We start from the raw sequence: 19,291 nt of genomic DNA, 5'->3' as shown, positions 1-19,291 counted from the left end.
ATGATCTTGTAACACACATTAATAAACTTCATAAATATATTTGTCTTTTCAGTATCTTATTGGAAAAAAAATTAAGTATGGACATATTTTTACACATTATTATTGTAATATGATGAATATGACACACTTTTACGTAATTATGTGAACTAGAAAATACTTAAATAAGACTTCAATAAAATCCTTGAAGCCAATACATGTCAAAGTTAGAATAACTTCTGTTTTAATATCAGCAGATCTCAGAGTTACTGTAAATAAGCATGGTGGCATAAACCCTTAAAATGACACACCCAAATAAGCTGTTATTTACTTTTTAAATTACGGGTGATCCTATTTGCTCCATGTATTTCTATGTTGTGAGCACAGCATGGCTGTTGAGATGTTGTTAACAGATTAGGATAAATGCACTTGTGTAACTACTGAAATAACTACTGTGTGTGTGTCTGTGTGCATGCGTGTGTGTGGACTTGGTTTTTATATGTGAGTGGGGACCTAAACCTGAATGCGCACCAACTCATGGGGATCCGTGTCCCCATGGGCACAAAAGCTTATTACATAATTGTACAGAATGATCATTTTTGAAAATCTAAAAATGCTAAAAGTTTTCTATGATCTTTAGGGGTTGGGTTAGGGGATCAAATATACAGTTTGTACAGTATACAACTCATTACGTCTATGGACTGTCCCCACGGAGATAATAAAACATACATGTGTGTGTGTGTGCATGTGTGTGAGAGAGAGTTCTGTTTGCTCAGGACAATAACCTGCAATTCTTTAAATGGCCGTTGTAGTGATCAATCTTAAAAATGCTGAAGCGGAGAGTCAGAACTAACAAAAAGATACTACTTGGTAATCTGAATGCTTTCTGTCCTGCCAAGCCTTCTATTAGGAAAATACACTAACATCAAATAATGATATAGAAAGAAATGCTAACCCTACATCTTTAACCTTTGAGGGTGGTACTCTAAGTGTATATATTCAAGCTCTAGGAGCCCTTTCTTTAGTTAATACAAAACCTGGTTGTATCCATAACATCAGAATATACAGAAAAGTGACTAGCATAATGCTCTGTGTCGGTATTTTGCTGGGATTGGTGTTGGAGTCTTGGTCTTTACCTATGAAGGTAAGCACAGCCGATTACTACTGTTTTTGTGATATAGTAGCCTATCTTATGTCCTATGGTGACTTTATGAATGAATTGTATTGTATTAGAATTCCTTATTAATTCATCAGGCCAGGCAGAGGTCAAAGAGAGGATATTTAGGTAAATAATTCAATTTTTTGTTTTTTGAATGTTTAAAGTCTGTTGAAAAGCATTAATGTGAATGTATCTGTACTAACACAGAGCAATATCTGGAACCAGAGGAGATGAATGCAATGGACAGGATTCTCAGAGCAAATGAACGTATGTGCAGATGCAAACATACATATACATTTATATTAGACCTTATGTGTGACACATGGATGCTTTTCTTCCACCAGGGTCTAGAGGAGGTTTATTCAGGGAGGGTGACATACTTAGTTCAGGCTCACCCAGATCAGCCATCACATGTGCAGGAAATTCATGCCTCTGGCCGAAATCTGTTGATGGTTTTGTGTATTTACCTTACATCATCTCCCAACTTTATGGTGAGTTATATCTTTATACGAAAATGCATGCCATGTCTCTATAAATTAAATACAATACCTTTTAAAGTAAAAGTTGCTTTCTGTCACAGATGATATGGACAGAATCACTATAGAAACAGGAATGTTGGACATTTCCTCAAAAACATGTGTAAAGTTTGTGCCTCGCTCACACGAAGCAAACTTCCTTAATATCCAGGCCAGATCAGGGTGAGTCCATTTCATTCATACACAGCTTTTTTATGTCTAGTCTAAACATAGTCTAATTATAACCTTTATAATCCTCTTTATAATCAAACATATTTATGAAGACACTTGGCTTTTTTAAGTTTTTCTAGTGACAGTCAGTAGATGTTGTCTTCATTTCTGTCTCACTGGTGTCACCTCAGGTGCTGGTCATATCTGGGTATGACAGGAGGGAGTCAGATTGTGTCTTTGCAGACTCCAGGCTGTATGTGGTCAGGGGTGGCATCCCACGAAATGATGCACGCTCTGGGATTTGTACACGAACAGTCCCGCTCTGATCGTGATCGCTATGTCACCATCCTGTGGGAAAACATCATAGAGAGTATGTTTATGAATGCAGTTGATTATTTATTGTGGCAGGTGTTTTCAGTTACAGTGATGTGTTTTCCTTTATACCTTCTTTTACGTAGATCAAAGGCACAATTTTAGGAAGTATGAGACGAACAATCTCAATACTGCATATGACTACAGTTCTGTCATGCACTATGGAAGGTAAGAAATATGCAGACCTATATAAATGTTTGTTACTATTCGTGAAAATACTAAAATGAAGTACTGGTGTATACACAGGTATGCGTTCTCCGAGGATGGGGGACCCACCATCATCCCTAAACCAGACCCTTACGTTCCTATTGGCCAACGAGATGGACCAAGTCCTCTCGACATTCATAAGATAAACCTCCTCTATAATTGTGGTAAGAATTCATTTAAAATAAAATAAAAACTTGCTTGCTTTCTGACTGATATCATTGCCTCTGCTTATGTTCTCTAGGTGGCTTGGTGTGAAATTAGATTTGTCAAACAGACAACAAATGGAACAACCTTAATCCAGAGCACGGACAATTTACTGTTTATATACCATTCTCTCAACCGTTATGATGCATTGAGGTGTTGTTGAGTTTTTAGAAATGTGGCTTCTTCAATTTGAATGTGTGTCTTTTAAACTAATATTTATTTGGACAGAGTAATTATCTCTACATCTTAAATTGAATTAGCCATTCAATAGCAATACAATACCAGAAACGACTAAAGTCAATCTCAGATTATCTGGTAGTAAAGGATCACAATAAAACACATCACAAACCATGCATGCTTTTGTCTGGAGTGAGTCCATTTTGCCTTAGTTGTACCACTCAAGGGAGCTGGTCCCGGCGTGTTCACGTGGGAAAGTGACGTCAATGCATACCCTCCATTTCACTATCCACATGCGCTGCAGTGCGTAATATCACTGCGCCTGCTGCGGCCATGTTACGACAGCAAACTTCCTTGATTATTACGCCGGAATGGGAGTATAGTTCCTAATCATACCGGCCTAGAAAATCGCAACATTTCATTTTTCGACGGATTTAGCACAGGATATAAGTACAGAAGAGTCAAGTTTTAAAAAGGAAAAATATCGAAACTCTGGTCATTTTTGAACGCAATTCTACTGGTCTAAGTGGATTCAATGATTTATGATAAGCTATGCTAAAAGTGCTACCGGCAGACCAGGAGATCGGCTGAATAGATTCCAAAACGCTAAAACTCCATATATTAAGTTGGAGAATGAGCCTATTTAACAAAAAAAGGAGAGTTCCTTTAAGCCACTTCTGTTTTGCCAAAATCCTGATCTTTTTGAAGATTGAAAACGTTTAAATAAAAAAAATACATGACGTGACGCGTGACGCAGGTTGCGGTAGGTTAGCGTTATTTGACACTCTTAAACGCAGCTCTGAAGCACTAGTTTTTGCTTTTAAACAGTACCTGATCCAGCCATCAGGTGTCACTGTGTCAACAAACGTCATTTAAGAGTTTGTGAATTATAGTACAGCTGATCCGTAAAATGAATTACTTATTTCTAAATTTTAAGCATATTTTTTATCGTTAACATCGTTGTAATTTTACAGTCCAATCAATTTGTAAGCCTTTGTCATGGAGTACAGTGGGGATCTGGCTTATTGACGTTTTTAATGTGCACATGAAGACCTATTTGAACAACTAAGAGGCACTACAGGCTTCAGGTCATCTCTAATGACTAGAATCTTGCTCAAACCTACTGCAGGTGGTGCTGTGTAAGTGATGCTTTTGTAATGTTATTGTTAATCTTGAGTAATCTGAAGTACACATTTATAAGTCGCCTGTAGGATTCTCAGAATTCTGTTGTCAGTTATTAGGCATAGTTTTATGGGATACCAGCCATCTACATGATATAACTGAATGTCTACTGTATCTGTATAACTTTTACAAAACTTTTTTTAATATAAAAAGTGTTAAAAAGGAGGTTTGGGTGACAGTCATATTTTCTTCATGTTCACTGATGTATTTTAAGATATGCAAGTGCAAGTTGTTTTAGATCAAGACGGCACTAACATTTGAATTAGTCTGGGACTAGGCTAAAGACCTTCCCGGAAAACCTGTCCTACATCTAGTGTAGTCTAGAAAGGCCTATTTCAGTGATATAGCACTATTTTTCTGAAATTCAGAGCTGGGTGCGTGTCTCCGGGCCGCGCGGCGGCGCTGTTTATCGCAAGGGATTGAAAGCACGCGGGACGCTCATTCAAAACACTCTTCAGCTCCGGATGTTCAGGGCAGGCAAATAAACAAGATTAAAACACAAATATTCGTAGTTATGCTTACTGCTTCGACCGCATTATGGCAGTGGATATGATGAAGTAAACCGTGTCTTGAAAAGTAAGAGACTACTCTTTGTCTTTGTTAAAGTGTTGTCGAAAACAAATAATGCTCTCTAAAATGCACTCGCTGTGTTTTAACTGTGTACGTTAACTTTACTGTAAAGCTATGTATACAAACTTTATTAGTCTGTAAACCTGTGTATACAGACTTTAGTAATCTGGCTAGTTAATGAAACCTCTTTTAAAAACGTCTTTCCTACTGAAATTATAATGAAAGACGACAAAGTGAAATGAAGCTGTCAAAAAGTCTCAAGAAAGTATTACTTATAGCATTTTTGTGGTTCAGTGGTAAGATCATTGCGTTAACAACGTAAGGTTGTGTATTCGATATCATGGGATTGCACATACCTAAGTATAAATGTATAGGATAATGCAATGTAAGTCGCTTTGGATAAAAGCGCCTGCCAAATGCATAAATGTAAATGTAAACAGTTGACTGCATTGTTTCCCCCCTAACAACAACCATTAATGTATTCTCATAAGGTCAATATGACATTCCTTTTTTCAAAATAAACAAAACTTCTCTGAATCTGAATCTGAGTGGTGTATGTTGTGGTGGTTTTACTATGAAGTATGGCCCATGTTGATTTTTAACTATTTTATTTCAATGACACATATCCGTGTATTTTTCACAGCTGATGGCTGAATATGGAGTCTGAACTTTTGGTAAGCTGGCAGGAGGAGCGGGCAGAGCTAAGAGCAGAGCTTTCCCATCTGCAGGATGAGTTGGCTGAGAGCAGAGCGGAGAGGGAGGAACTTGAGTCCCGTGCTCAGGCTTTGACTGACAGGGTGAGGAGGGAGTCATTGATGGGCTCAGTTCTTCATCTTCAATATACACCATCAATAAGAACTCATGAGCTCTCTGTTTGTTTGTATGTTAGCTGTCTCAGACGTTGGACCCGTCTCTATCATTCTCTTTGCGTCTGGATGATGAACAGCGGGAATGGGGGAAAAAGCTTCGAGATGGCAGAGAAAGAGAAGCCAGACAGGCCCTTCTCATCCATAAACTTCAGAACAAGGTCTGCATATAGTAGACATTAGACAAAGCCTTTTGCAAAGATAGAAATCTTAAATTGTTTAAGAAAAGTTTATTAACAAATGTGCTCATGCTTGCATATTCCAGGTGGTGGAATACAGGGCTCGCTGTCAGTTACTGGAGCAGCAGGTGATCAGCGAGGAGAGAGAGCTTAGGGCGAGAGAAGTAAGAGAAACAACATTAAATTGCATATCCTGGCTATCTGTAAGTGTTGCATTTAAAATGTTATTTTTTGTGGGCTTCATAGAGATTGTTGCGGGATGAACGCAGTGACACCCTGGAAAGCACCCTTATCAGACTGGAGGAGGAACAGCAGAGGTGTGGGATGTCAGTTTAGATAGCAAAACAGAGCAGACCTGTCAAAAATACTTGAATTAAACCTTTTATTGTGTTTCTTTACTTGAGCAGATGTATGGGGCTCTCTGAGGTCAATGTTCTTCTGCGAAGTCAGCTCAGCCAATCAACCGAGGCGAATGATGCCCTGAGAGACGACCTGCGAAAGCTTACAGCTGACTGGTCCAAAGCAGTGGAGGAGGTGATGCAAAAAGAAATCGAGTGGCAAAAAGAGAAGGAGGCAAGGAATTTATTTGCACAACATCATATCTTACAGGTCTCAATACAGAAAGCATTCAGACAGCAGACTGATTCATTATGCTTTTGTTCCTATAATTTATACATTCATAAATACTGTATCTACATACTGTACCTACATCAGCAATGTTTTGATAATAGCAGTAAGTGACTGATCACGGCAGATAGACAGTACTGTTTATTTTAACTGTGAGCAGCGTGCAGATGCAGTAATTTCCTCTTTTAACCCGAGGAAATGATTAAAAATTTATCTGCTTTAATATATCGTTATAAATTGTATTATATTTTATTTTATATAACATTAAAGATGACCATTTATCGGCTTATACCGATATGGCCGATAATTTATCATCCATAACTAGTCCTTATGATGGTGAGCATGGAGCTAGCAATACCCAGGTATCACACATACATTAATAAAATACATTACTTGAAAGCATTGTAAGTTACTTTAAGTATAAGCTTCTGCCGCCAAAGTCGATTTCTTTGTTGCTGTTGCTCCGACATAAGGTGCTGTTGCGTTCCGAGAATCCTGGCTTGTGGTCCTTTCCCGATCCCACCCCCATTTCTCACCCACCTTGCTTTCTGTCCTCTCTCTCGCACTGCTCTAAAAAAGGCAAATATAAACAAATATAAATCATTAAAAAATATATATACAATTGGGTTCAAAATTATTCAACCCCTAGATAAATATGATCAAGGAAGGCTGTAAAAATAAATCTGCATCATTAATCCATAGAATCCTTTCTTGGAAAATGTTACAAAAATCTAACCTTTCATTGGAAAATAAGAATTTTAAAAAGTGGGATTATGAATTAATGGTCAGATGAATGTAAAAATGAGGTTTGCTGAACACAGGGTAAAAAAAGTACTCCATGTTGCAAAGTTAAATCTACTGCGGAATCTTACTTTTTTTTTCTGCCTAATTGTTCTGCTGAAGATCCTAGAGATCTTCTTCAGATAGATGGCATCATGGATTCTAGCAAATATCAACAGATAAATAAATCAAAACCTTACTGTCCCTGCCAGAAGTCATAAAAGGGACCCTAGGGAAGGGAACCCTATGGAAAATGAGTGCAGAGAACTGAAGAGGAGAAACACAACCATGGAGCTGGAAATCTAAAGGGTCTTGAGCAATTCTCTATAAAGAAATTGTCTTAATCTCTTGTCAGGTGTTCTCCAAATTTATTAGGCATTATAGGTGAAGATTTAGAGCTGTTATCTTGGCAAAAATAAGGGGTTGAATAGTCATGAGTGATGTGTATTAGAGAAAAACACATTTATTTCATAAGGACATCACACTATTATTTATTTATTTATTATTCTCCAATGAAAGGTTGATTCTTGTAAAAATTTCTCAAGAAAGGATCTGAAGGATTAACAATGCAGATTTATTTTCACAGCCTTCCTAATGATAATATTTACCTAGGGGTTGAATAATTTTGAACCCAATTGGATTTTTGTTAACACTTTATATCAACAATTCCCCAAATGATTTATTTTGGCTTTATGAGTGTTACTATAGAAACAAACATTTCTAAATACATGACCATCTCTGAGCAGAAAATACATGAGTCATCAAGAAAGTACAGCACAACTCGACATGAGTGCTGCATTAAATACTAGCATCATTTCTGAAACCTGGCAGTGGGTATGTCTAGATTCATATCCATTTAGTTGTTGCTTAGCAATAGGTTTGTTTTTCTGAGGGTTAATTTCATCGCCGCATTAGGGAAAATGGCCAAATAAATTGTCACCAGGCAACTGAGCCATGAAACATTACACATGCGTATCCTATATGGGTGGATGTGTGTGAACAGAAATCTTTTAAGTGTTTCATAAAAATAAGGTGTTATAAAACAGTAAAATATAAATTGTGTTTTTTTTTGGCACTTGAAACAAGAATAGTATTTTTTCTACCAGGGCTCTAAAGAGGACTTTGCTTCATGTCAAAGAGTTCCTTGAGTTTTCTCACTGTTTTTGGCCTTTGGCAACTTAATTTTAAAATAAACTCCAAGGTTACGTTGAGTGTGGTTTCCCTACAGGAACACTCAGAACTTTTCCCCAAAATTGCTTTTTCCCAAAGACAACAATTTAGAGCTCTATTTGATAGGCTACAGCCTTGTCACGATTTAGTACAAAAATAAGTAACTAAGAGACATTGTTTTATCATGACACAATAAATAGAGCATTAGTCAGATGTAGGTGAAATGTAATGGTGTAACAAGGCTAAAACACACTTTTTTTTATTACATGACACACAAGCTGTGTTTTTTATTAGAAGGCAGAATGTTTAATGATTTCTCAAGCCTGGAGTAAATTTCAAACAAAGCATCTTTAAATCTAGCAGAGATATTTGTTACTTTGTATTTTCTTTTAGATCTACGGACTAATTCTGCACGATAATTGGTAAAATGATAGTCATTTTGCTCAAATATTTTATCACGATTAATAGTGTTGGGGAGCGTTATAAAGTGAGGCGATTCTTTATACAATGCGAGCTGCGCATGTATACAAGCGTACGTAGTCTTTATTCAACACGACCTGCCCAGACGCGAGTCTTTAAATAATACAGGCTGTGCAGACACGTGTCTTTATACAACGCGGGATACATGCAACTTCTTCATACAATGTGGGCTGCAACTGCGTCCTCTTTATACAGCGCGAGCTCCACCGTTATAAAGTCATGCCAGTCAGTAAAACCCAAGCATATATGCCCCCTAGTCTTGTTCATATGTGTGATTTGGAGCACAGATCAGTGAGAGCCACTTAAGGAGAGTGAAACATTTGTTGGAATCACGATGCCGGCTCACCATCGTGATGTCTGTCAGACATAGGCAATGCACGATGGCATCGTTTATCAGCCCAACCCAAACGATTAATAATCACAATTTTTTGTTTTTAATTTCACTTCAGCATGTTTAATCCGCTGCCATTAAACTTCTTTAACACCCCATTTCAAAGCATGCAATCCTTAAAAACTCTTTCTCAAAAATTTACATTTTGTGAACTTTCCGAATAAAAACTTGCTACTTCATTTTTTATTTCTTGTTTTTTCATAAATCATTTGTCACCCTATATGTTTGTCTGTTGCAAATAAAATGTGTTATTAATCCAGTGTAAAATGTGTTTTATTTTTTATTTCTTGTAAAGTGGCAATTTAAGGCACGTCTAAAACCGTGCGCAAAACGCGGCCTGCGCCTGTTTCTCTCTTCAAATGACCCGCGGTCGCACTCTGAAAAGTTAAACTATTTCCATCTCGATGCGGTGCCGACCAGAAGTTTCTCATCCATCATTGCAGTCTCTGGACATTTCAAGCAACTATAAAGTTCTGTCACTACTACGGAAGCCCCGTCTCTCCATTCATTCGATTGGACAATGGAAAAAAGACGCATGATGTCAGTTGCTTTTCTGCTCAGAGTTGATTTCTTTTTCTACTTATGGTGCTCAGTGCACTCTACCAAAAACGCAGGCGGTAAAACGTAAGGCATAATGTTGTGTTTAGACCAATCGCGAATGGCGCGTCAAGCGCGAGTGATTTACATTTTAAGTCAATGCAAAGACGCGATAGACCTACTTGAGGCGCGAATTGCGCGAATGATGTTGTGTTCAGACCAAACGCGAATGGCGCAAATGAATCGCGCGTAGTTGGACGCTTGAAAATTTTAGTTTACTCGATTCGCGCGAGTTGAAAAATCTGACCTTTGGCGAAAATTCGCGCCGCCTTAACCAATCAGGAGCTTGCTCTAGCAGTCAGGTGACGCGAATTCTCGTCTGCAATGAAGTGAACTTGACGCGCGATTGAAGCGAATTTGACGCGCGAATGAAGCGAGTACACTAAAATGTTCAAGCGTCCAACTACGCGCGAATAGCGAGTTTGTGTCTTTTACGCGTCTTTGGATTGACTTTGTAAGAGATGCAAGCTTTCAGTCGGACAGTGATGATTTTCTATACTTATCAAAATACGATTAATCTTGCAGCCCTACTACAGACAGACCCAGCAGGAAAAGTGGACATGTTAGTGGCAGTATAGTCAGTGTATGGTACTGACAATGGTTCATTTATGAATCAAATAATTTTTCCCTTTTTTGAAACACCCAAAAGAATCAACATTTTCAAAACAGAAACCATTTCACAAGAACCAGACGCATCATCTAGTCACCCTCAAGTTTTTACAAACTGTATACATTTCTAGGTTGGTCGAAGAAATATATTAAGAAAAAATTTCCAACAAATATTTCTGGGGCATCATTGCCTTAATTGAAAAAATGTATTTAGATACTTTATTCTTCTGTTGAACATAAAATTAGATATTTCAAGGAATTTAAGAAAACAAAGAAATCTTAGTTGCTAACATTTTTCTTCCAATATTTCTTTGTTTTCAACAGAACAAAGACATTAATACAGGTTTGAAACAACTTGAGGTTGAGTCATATATATGGTTGGGATGAGCCACTTATCCGACGAGACACGAGACTGGGTTCTTGAGACGAGACCAGATTTTTAGACATTTTTAAAGAAATCCTCAATGATGAAATATATAGGAAAAAAATTGCATTTTATACACCTTAACATAAAATGCAAAAAATGTTGGCATTATAAAATCAACTTGTACTTTATGAAACACATTAAACTTCTATTTCAATGAATTATATTATGCAACAATAAACAATATGTAAACACTGAAAAATGTTTTGTCACAAACTCAAATGACAGGCAGTTATTGCAAAAAAATGTATCCTTTGTTTTCTTAACAGTCGTAGGTTTTAGTAAGTAGTGTTTTCTCTATATGCTTTTGCATAGTGCATGACTGCTCATGTTAGCAGAGCTGTCAATCATATCTCACTGTCAATCCTCCTTCCTCCTGAACCCTCATAGCCTTCAGAGAAACAGTTAAAACCACATTAACACGTCATATTTTATGCTTACAATGCACATATGTAAGAAATAGATGATCTGTTTTTGAAGTGGTTTGGCTGTGATTGTATTTAAAATATCGTAATGTGAACTTGCAGTTGCTATACGGTAATTGTGGTAAAGCCCGCTCCCAAAGCGCTGCTGGCAGCACGAACCGCCGTAATTAGGGATGCACCGAATGTTCGGCCACCGAAAAAATTCGGCCGAATTTGGCAAAAAAGGGCATGTTCTTTTGAAACTTTGAGGCTCAATATCTCAAAACTGCTCATAATGCAGATACCTAATTCAAGGCGACGATTTATACATTTCAATGATGCTTATTTTCAAAGAGACTTAGCGGTATACTTTTTTTATCATTGTGTTGCTACGATAATTTTCTACTAACTGAGCTACAGGAACTCAATGAGAAGGGCAACTGATTTTCTCCATGGTGTAGCCTGTTTGTTAATAGTAACTGTGGATATAGTCCCTGACAGGTCACATAGGAAAAGAGCAGACCAGGCTGATGACTCTCTGGGGACGTGTGGTCACACTCAAACGCCAGTGTCACTCTCTGAAGACTGCTACTGACAAGTGTGTATATCCAAATATACTCCAAAATTAAAAATGTCAATGTAACTGTGTCATAGAAATGAGATCATTCTCAATGAAATACACATTACTCCAGTAAGAGTGTTGGTCATGTGTTGTGTTCTGCAGGGATCTGTGGGAGCTTAGAGCTGAGGGTTCTCGTGTCTCCTCGTCTCTTCTCTCTGTGTGGACTTCTGCTCATTCGGCCCATACCCTGCCCCTCAACTCCACCCCAGCACATCCACTCTCCTCCACACAGGGACCGCTCTCGCTAGATGATCTGGAACATGATCAGTCAAAAGAATTAAAAGTAGACCTCCAGTCAGAGACCCTGGAGCTCAGGAACAGGTATGAGGATCAGAGCGGGGTGATAAAGCTCAAATGTGTGATTTATGTATTTGCTTTACATTTAAAGCAAATACATAAATCATTACCCCAGAAGGTTTTTTTTTTCAATCAGGAAAGTATGATTTCGATCAAACAGCCATTATTCATGAGTAGATTCAACCTATTAAGCAAGATTTAAAACACACTATTTGTTTCCATTAATATGGGCCATTATAAAAAATACTAATATCAGAAATAGTAATATCTTAATATTCTAAAGATATTTTGCATTAAAGAAAAATAGTTAATTTTTTTGGCTATTTCCACAAATATTCCTGTGCTACTTAAGTTTTCTTGTCCAGGGTCACATTTGTGAATAGTGAATAAATTGAATCATGATTTGATTCTTTGAATTTGACCATTTGAACTGATTCACCGAAACAGAACTTACAAATGTACAATTCTTTTAACACATTTTTTGTTCTGGCGTTATTATCGAAGATGCGATACATTAAAAAAGCGCAAAATAGAGCGTATTTCAAACATGATGTTGCTTCATTTTATATTACCAGTCCAGGATAATCATCATCATCATGAATGTAGTGCATTGATGCTGTACTGTTTTTTTCAGAATCGCAGAGCTAAATATGAACATAAATGCTCTTGAATCTGAAAGAGAGAAGCAAGAGGCAGAGATGGAGAGAAAACACAGGCAGGAGATGGAGAGAATGCGAGAGCAAGAGAGGAAATGGGAGAAACAGATAGAATTGGAGAGAAATTTTGAATCTGTCAGGCATGCTGTAAGGACACTGGTGAGTCTGTGTGGTAACAGGAAATGGTAGATATACCATGACTATGAAATATATTTTATAATTCAGTACTGAATTTTTTTTTTTTGTTTTGTTTAATTATTTAGAGTTTGTCAACTTTATTGATGTGGGGGGTTTTTTTTCTTCTCTATTTGCTTCTTAAAAGAATCCTGAGTAAGCTTAAGTCTTGTTCTCTTGTAATTTGTACTCAGTGGAGGGTTGTGAACTCTCAGGAGAAGAGCGGGCAGTCCAACTTGCTGTCTGCAGATGATGTGTCCACTGAAGGACTGTCTAATGTACTCTCGATCATCGCTCAAGCTGAGACTGCCCTACAATGGAGACAACAGGAAGTGCAGGTTGGTCAATCATTATTTTATTTTTTTTCAGAAATAGAGGTAAAAACCATTTTTACAAAAATACAAGCCGCAATTTAGTTATATAGAAACTAGTGCTGGGTAAATTAACACGTTATTATCGCGTTAACGGATTAATTATTGACCCCGGCAATTATTTTATCGTGCATTAACACAGTATTATTTTATTTCGAAAGTCCGTAGCTAACTGGCTCTGACACCCCATCAAGATCCCTGCGTTCAGCAAGCCAGCGGTGTCTTGTATTGCCTTCCCATAAGGGCAGTAAATCGCTCTCCCGCTCGTTCACATTCACAACTCCTTCCTGGTGGAACATTCTTCCTAGCTCTGTCCCTTCAACCACATCTCTCAAAACATTTCAAAAACTACTTAAAACCCATCACTTCTGTGAATACTTGACAAACAAATGAAAAAAAAAAAAACACTAACCCTTTCTGGGGGCAGTCGTGGCCTAATGGTTAGAGGGTTGGACTCGTGACCAGAAGGTTGCCGGTTCGATCCTCTGCTCAGGCGGGTAACGATTGAGGTGTCCTTGAGCAAGGCACCTAACCTCTACTTGCTCCCCGGGTGCTGCAGCGATAGCTGCCCACTGCTCTGGGTGTATGTGTGTTCACCACTTGCTGTGCGTGTGTTCACTACTCTCTGGATGGGTTAAAAGCAGAGGTATATCTCGGATATGGGTCACCATAACTGACAAATTAGTCACTTTCACTTCTCTCAACAGGTAGTTGTCTAGCTTTTGTTGAAACCAGTAACTTTGTATTGGCACCTAATGTGTTAGGGCTCCTGTATGAACTATCGCTTATTGCTCCTAAACTCTTTGTAAGTCGCTTTGGATAAAAGCGTCTGCTAAATGTCTAAATGTAAATGTAAAACCGCACGAAAAACGCGCGGTGCACAACATTCTCCATTTTTACCAGAACGCCTGGACTTTGCGCTCTCCTGGCGTCTGTCGTCGCTAAAAATGTTTTACTCGCATACGATTTCTGCGACATTCCTAGTGGTTCCAATATTGAAGGCATTCCACAAATCCAGTGTCGATCTCTGTCTTGTTCAAGAAGGAATCCTCGGAGAAATTAAACGAACAAACGCTCCAACAAACAATGTTTTTCCCACATTTTCTTTAAAAATAAACTTTAATTCCACTAATGTCGGAATCCGAAGAAAGGTTATTCATCGACTGTATTCTTCCACAACCAGGGGTGGCACAATATTTAGCTATCTTTAACAGCATGTTTGTTTATTGCTTGCCCGCTTTATCTGGTTCCCCGCCACCTGTGTTGCTTCAGAATTGTTATGCGCAAACCAGTGGGCGGGGCTAGAGAAGTAGTTGTTGATATTTTTCTGTGGAGGGTGTGTTCAACCTATGAATGTCATCATAGATAGGTGCATTCAGGAACCTGGCGTTCGCTGGGCCTGGTTTCAACAAGAGCGTTTTCATTTCTAGCACTTACATGATGGTCGTGAACAGATTCCCTCTTATATAACAAGCTTGGGTTAAAATTGTGATTTTTATTCATGCCTACTTTAATGCCTTTATATGGACTTGCATATTTTTTTAATTATGACAAAAGATGATTTTTACTTGTGCTACTACTGTTTGGCCTGTGCTACCAAACTTTAAAGAGTACGTAGCATGAGATCATGAAAATGACATTTCATGCAGTCTGTTCTGTTGCCGTGTTTGAAAGTAAGCTGTCTGCCAAGTTGTAAGTCCGAAGGTGAATAGTCTACTCTGAATCACACAAACGAGACGTGGAATAGTTCACCTGCGTATCTACGTCACTACACATAGTCTACGTTTTCGCCTACGTTTTGCTGAGACTGCCGCGAAAAACGTCTCTCCTCCCCCAAACACTGTCGCTCGTTCGTGATGCGTGTGTATCATGTCTAGAACCTGTGTTCTACGGTGTGAAACTAAGTCGGTCTTATTTCAACTTCCAAAGGAAGAACGTCTGAGGCAAAAATGGTTACAATTAATTTTTCCAACTATCCCAGAGGAGTATAACCCCATGGTTGTACTGTGTACATCATTTCACCGAAGATTGGTTTAATAATCTTGGCGCGTTCACTGCAGGGTATGTGAAATGACAATCCTTGATAGAGGTGGAAATACCAACTCTATTTGGACATGTTAGCTTCACTGAATCCCAACCTGTAAGTGTGACTATTGATTTTGTCTTAATTTCAAGAAATATTTTTGTACCTTATGTCTGTGTTTATCTCATTTATATAACGCTTACATTAGCATGTAGCGTTATTTATGGGGTGTTACAGTTTGTTTATCTTGCTATTAACTTTGCATTTGACACATTTGCCGCACGTGCACCTACAGTTGAAAGAAAAAGTATGTGAACCCTTTGGGCTTACTTGGATTTCTTCATAAATTGGTCATAAAATGTGTTCTGATCTTCATCCAAGTCTAAACAATAGAGAAACACAGTCTGCTTAAACTAATACCGCACAAATATTATACGTTTTCATGTCTTTATTGAACACAACATGTAAACATTCATAGTGCAGGGTGGAAAAAGTATGTGAACCTTTGGGTTTAATAACTGGTTGACCCTCCTTTGGCAGCAATAACCTCAACCAAATGTTTCCTATTGTTGCAGATCAGACCTGCACAACGGTCAGGAGAAATTTTGGACCTTTCCTCTTTACAAAAGTGTTTCAGTTCAGCAATATTCTTGGGATGTCTGGTGTGAATCGCTCTCTTGAGGTCATGCCACAGCATCTCAATCGGGTTGAGGTCAGGACTCTGACTGGGCCACTCCAGAAGGCGTATTTTCTTCTGTTGAAGCCATTCTGTTGTTGATTCACTTCTATGCTTTGGGTCGTTGTCCTGTTGCATCGTCCGTCCTCTGTTAAGCTTCAGTTGGCGGACAGATGGTCTTAAGTTTTCCTGCAAAATGTCTTGATAAACTTTGGAATTCATTTTTCCATCGATGACAGTAATCCGACCAGGGCCAGAGGCAGCAAAGCAGCCCCAAACCATGATGCCCCCTCCACCATATTTCACAGTTGGGATGAGGTTTTGATGTTGGTGTGCTGTGCCTTTTGTTCTCCACACATAGCGTTGTGTCTTCTTTCCAAACAACTCAATTTTGGTTTCATCTGTCGACAGAATGTTTTGCCAGTAGTGCTGTGGAACATCCAGGTGCTCTTTTGCAAACTTCAAACGTGCTGCAATGTTTTTTTTGGACAGCAGTGGCTTCCTCCGTGGTGTCCTCCCATGAAGTCCATTCTTGTTTAATGTTTTCCTTATTGTAGATTTGTCAACAAAAATGTTAGCATGTGCCAGAGATTTCTGTAAGTGTTTAGCTGTTTGTGCGGTATTAGTTTAAGCAGACTGTGTTTCTCTATTGCTGTGACTTAGATGAAGATCAGAACACATTTTATAACCAATTTCTGAAGAAGTCCAAGTAAGCCCAAAGGGTTCACATACTTTTTCTTTCAACTGTATATAGATATATTTGGGTGAAACTACAATCATTTTTCATAACGTCGACTTTCTGAAATGCTCTATCTTTGTACCATGACAACGCACAGTTCAGACAAAATAATAGTATTGCTAACGTATTAACAGTATTTTAAGAAAAAAAAATATTTTGTTTCATTGATGAGCAAAAGCACAACATGCATGTTGTTACACTGGGAGTTTTTATGACAAGAGTTGTCACTTGCCATTGACAAACATCCTGCTCCAGTCGTGGTGGAGATTGTTGTGGATTAGCGTCTTCTGATGCTTCCTCGTCAGACTCGGGCTCAAACTGGTACGGTAACATCTCTAGCTACACATATAATATTCATGACATCCAACCACATGTAAACCTTAATACTGTAATGATGGTAAGGGGGTTCCATTTGCGACAAATGATGAACGCGTTTGACCAATAACAACAGACTACACCATCTGACCAATCACATGACACAAGGTTAGCGGGTAGGCGGGGCCTACACGGATGAATCGCGGAGTGAATCATTTGAGAGTCAGTCAAGAAGTAAGGTACGAATTACTGCCTATTATTACTACATTATAGTGTTTTTACACATTTTATGTAAATAAACTTGTTGTTGGACACTCCATAAACCAAAGAAGGACCTAAAAAAACATATGCTAGGTACTCTTTAAACCTTTCTAGATTGTGCAAAAAAGTTAACTTGCAGCCTTAACACTAATAATAATAACTGCTTGCCTTTGTTTGATAGCAGTCACGGAGAGTAGGTCTATAACCAAATTCAGGCGGCCAAAGCGGACACTATTTAAAATGCTTAAAAGCATTTTGACCAATTAAAATCTGAAACAATTATATTGATTACATTATATTATAATACAAATGAAATTACATTATGCAAACTTCAAACGTGCTGCAATGTTTTTTTTGGACAGCAGTGGCTTCCTCCGTGGTGTCCTCCCATGAAGTCCATTCTTGTTTAATGTTTTCCTTATTGTAGATTTGTCAACAAAAATGTTAGCATGTGCCAGAGATTTCTGTAAGTGTTTAGCTGTTTGTGCGGTATTAGTTTAAGCAGACTGTGTTTCTCTATTGCTGTGACTTAGATGAAGATCAGAACACATTTTATAACCAATTTCTGAAGAAGTCCAAGTAAGCCCAAAGGGTTCACATACTTTTTCTTTCAACTGTATATAGATATATTTGGGTGAAACTACAATCATTTTTCATAACGTCGACTTTCTGAAATGCTCTATCTTTGTACCATGACAACGCACAGTTCAGACAAAATAATAGTATTGCTAACGTATTAACAGTATTTTAAGAAAAAAAAATATTTTGTTTCATTGATGAGCAAAAGCACAACATGCATGTTGTTACACTGGGAGTTTTTATGACAAGAGTTGTCACTTGCCATTGACAAACATCCTGCTCCAGTCGTGGTGGAGATTGTTGTGGATTAGCGTCTTCTGATGCTTCCTCGTCAGACTCGGGCTCAAACTGGTACGGTAACATCTCTAGCTACACATATAATATTCATGACATCCAACCACATGTAAACCTTAATACTGTAATGATGGTAAGGGGGTTCCATTTGCGACAAATGATGAACGCGTTTGACCAATAACAACAGACTACACCATCTGACCAATCACATGACACAAGGTTAGCGGGTAGGCGGGGCCTACACGGATGAATCGCGGAGTGAATCATTTGAGAGTCAGTCAAGAAGTAAGGTACGAATTACTGCCTATTATTACTACATTATAGTGTTTTTACACATTTTATGTAAATAAACTTGTTGTTGGACACTCCATAAACCAAAGAAGGACCTAAAAAAACATATGCTAGGTACTCTTTAAACCTTTCTAGATTGTGCAAAAAAGTTAACTTGCAGCCTTAACACTAATAATAATAACTGCTTGCCTTTGTTTGATAGCAGTCACGGAGAGTAGGTCTATAACCAAATTCAGGCGGCCAAAGCGGACACTATTTAAAATGCTTAAAAGCATTTTGACCAATTAAAATCTGAAACAATTATATTGATTACATTATATTATAATACAAATGAAATTACATTTTTCATCTTTTGACAAGGAATTTTTGTACTCTTTTGTACTTGACACATGACAATGCTTAATAGACCTGAAAATATAACATATCTTTGACATTTGACATCACCTAAAGGATTATTAGGAACACCTGTTCAATTTCTCATTTATGCAGTTATGGTGGTGGAATGGTGTGGGGGATGTTTTCTTGGAACACTTTAGGCCCATTAGTGCCAATTGGTCATTGTTTAAATGCCACGGCCTACCTGAGCATTGTTTCTGACCATGTCCATCCCTTTATGACCACCATGTACCCATCCTCTGATGGCTACTTCCAGCAGGATAATGCACCATGTCACAAAGCTCGAATCATTTCAAATTGGTTTCTTGAACATGACAATGAGTTCACTGTACTAAAATGGCCCCCACAGTCACCAGATCTCAACCCAATAGAGCATCTTTGGGATGTGGTGAAACGGGAGCTTCGTGCATCCCACAAATCTCCATCAACTGAAAGATGCTATCCTATCAATATGGGCCAACATTTCTAAAGAATGCTTTCAGCACCTTGTTGAATCAATGCCACGTAGAATTAAGGCAGTTCTGAAGGTGAAAAGGG

General features: G+C 38.2%; 2 protein-coding genes across 4 annotated transcripts in view; both read left to right on the top strand.

The window, feature by feature from the left end:
• The first annotated feature begins 194 nt into the window (after positions 1 to 194).
• Positions 195 to 2,655, top strand: hce2l1 (high choriolytic enzyme 2-like 1). The gene is made up of 10 exons (XM_056755108.1): positions 195 to 202; positions 1,036 to 1,120; positions 1,231 to 1,261; positions 1,343 to 1,402; positions 1,480 to 1,626; positions 1,716 to 1,833; positions 2,013 to 2,191; positions 2,280 to 2,361; positions 2,440 to 2,564; positions 2,642 to 2,655. Exons 1-10 carry the CDS (start codon positions 195 to 197, stop codon positions 2,653 to 2,655), a joined length of 849 nt encoding a protein of 282 aa, XP_056611086.1.
• A 1,035-nt stretch (positions 2,656 to 3,690) lies between these two features.
• The window catches only part of si:dkey-230p4.1 (trichohyalin), a 34,551-nt gene continuing 18,950 nt past the window's right edge, over positions 3,691 to 19,291 (top strand). For 2 of the 3 annotated variants that reach the window (XM_056754112.1, XM_056754110.1), the window contains exons 1-10: positions 4,405 to 4,539; positions 5,177 to 5,330; positions 5,423 to 5,560; positions 5,665 to 5,742; positions 5,825 to 5,895; positions 5,986 to 6,151; positions 11,552 to 11,658; positions 11,785 to 12,003; positions 12,614 to 12,794; positions 13,004 to 13,147. In XM_056754112.1, coding sequence (XP_056610090.1) covers positions 5,190 to 5,330; positions 5,423 to 5,560; positions 5,665 to 5,742; positions 5,825 to 5,895; positions 5,986 to 6,151; positions 11,552 to 11,658; positions 11,785 to 12,003; positions 12,614 to 12,794; positions 13,004 to 13,147 — 1,245 coding nt within the window. In that variant the 5' untranslated portion in view covers positions 4,405 to 4,539; positions 5,177 to 5,189. Of the gene's footprint in view, positions 3,921 to 4,404; positions 4,540 to 5,176; positions 5,331 to 5,422; positions 5,561 to 5,664; positions 5,743 to 5,824; positions 5,896 to 5,985; positions 6,152 to 11,551; positions 11,659 to 11,784; positions 12,004 to 12,613; positions 12,795 to 13,003; positions 13,148 to 19,291 lie in introns of those variants that run through there. The other variant, XM_056754111.1, reaches the window with a different exon arrangement.

This window comes from Triplophysa dalaica, chromosome 8 (genome assembly GCF_015846415.1).
Source record: "Triplophysa dalaica isolate WHDGS20190420 chromosome 8, ASM1584641v1, whole genome shotgun sequence".
NCBI lineage: Eukaryota > Metazoa > Chordata > Actinopteri > Cypriniformes > Nemacheilidae > Triplophysa > Triplophysa dalaica.
The sequence above is the reverse complement of the archived record's forward strand: the minus strand, read 5'-3'. Positions and strand labels throughout refer to the sequence as shown.

Coding starts and splice junctions, on each gene's coding strand:
- hce2l1 (XM_056755108.1), top strand. Junction 1,627..1,715: donor CATCATCTCCCAACTTTATG/GTGAGTTATATC, acceptor TTTCTGTCACAG/ATGATATGGACAGAATCACT. Junction 2,192..2,279: donor GTGGGAAAACATCATAGAGA/GTATGTTTATGA, acceptor TCTTTTACGTAG/ATCAAAGGCACAATTTTAGG.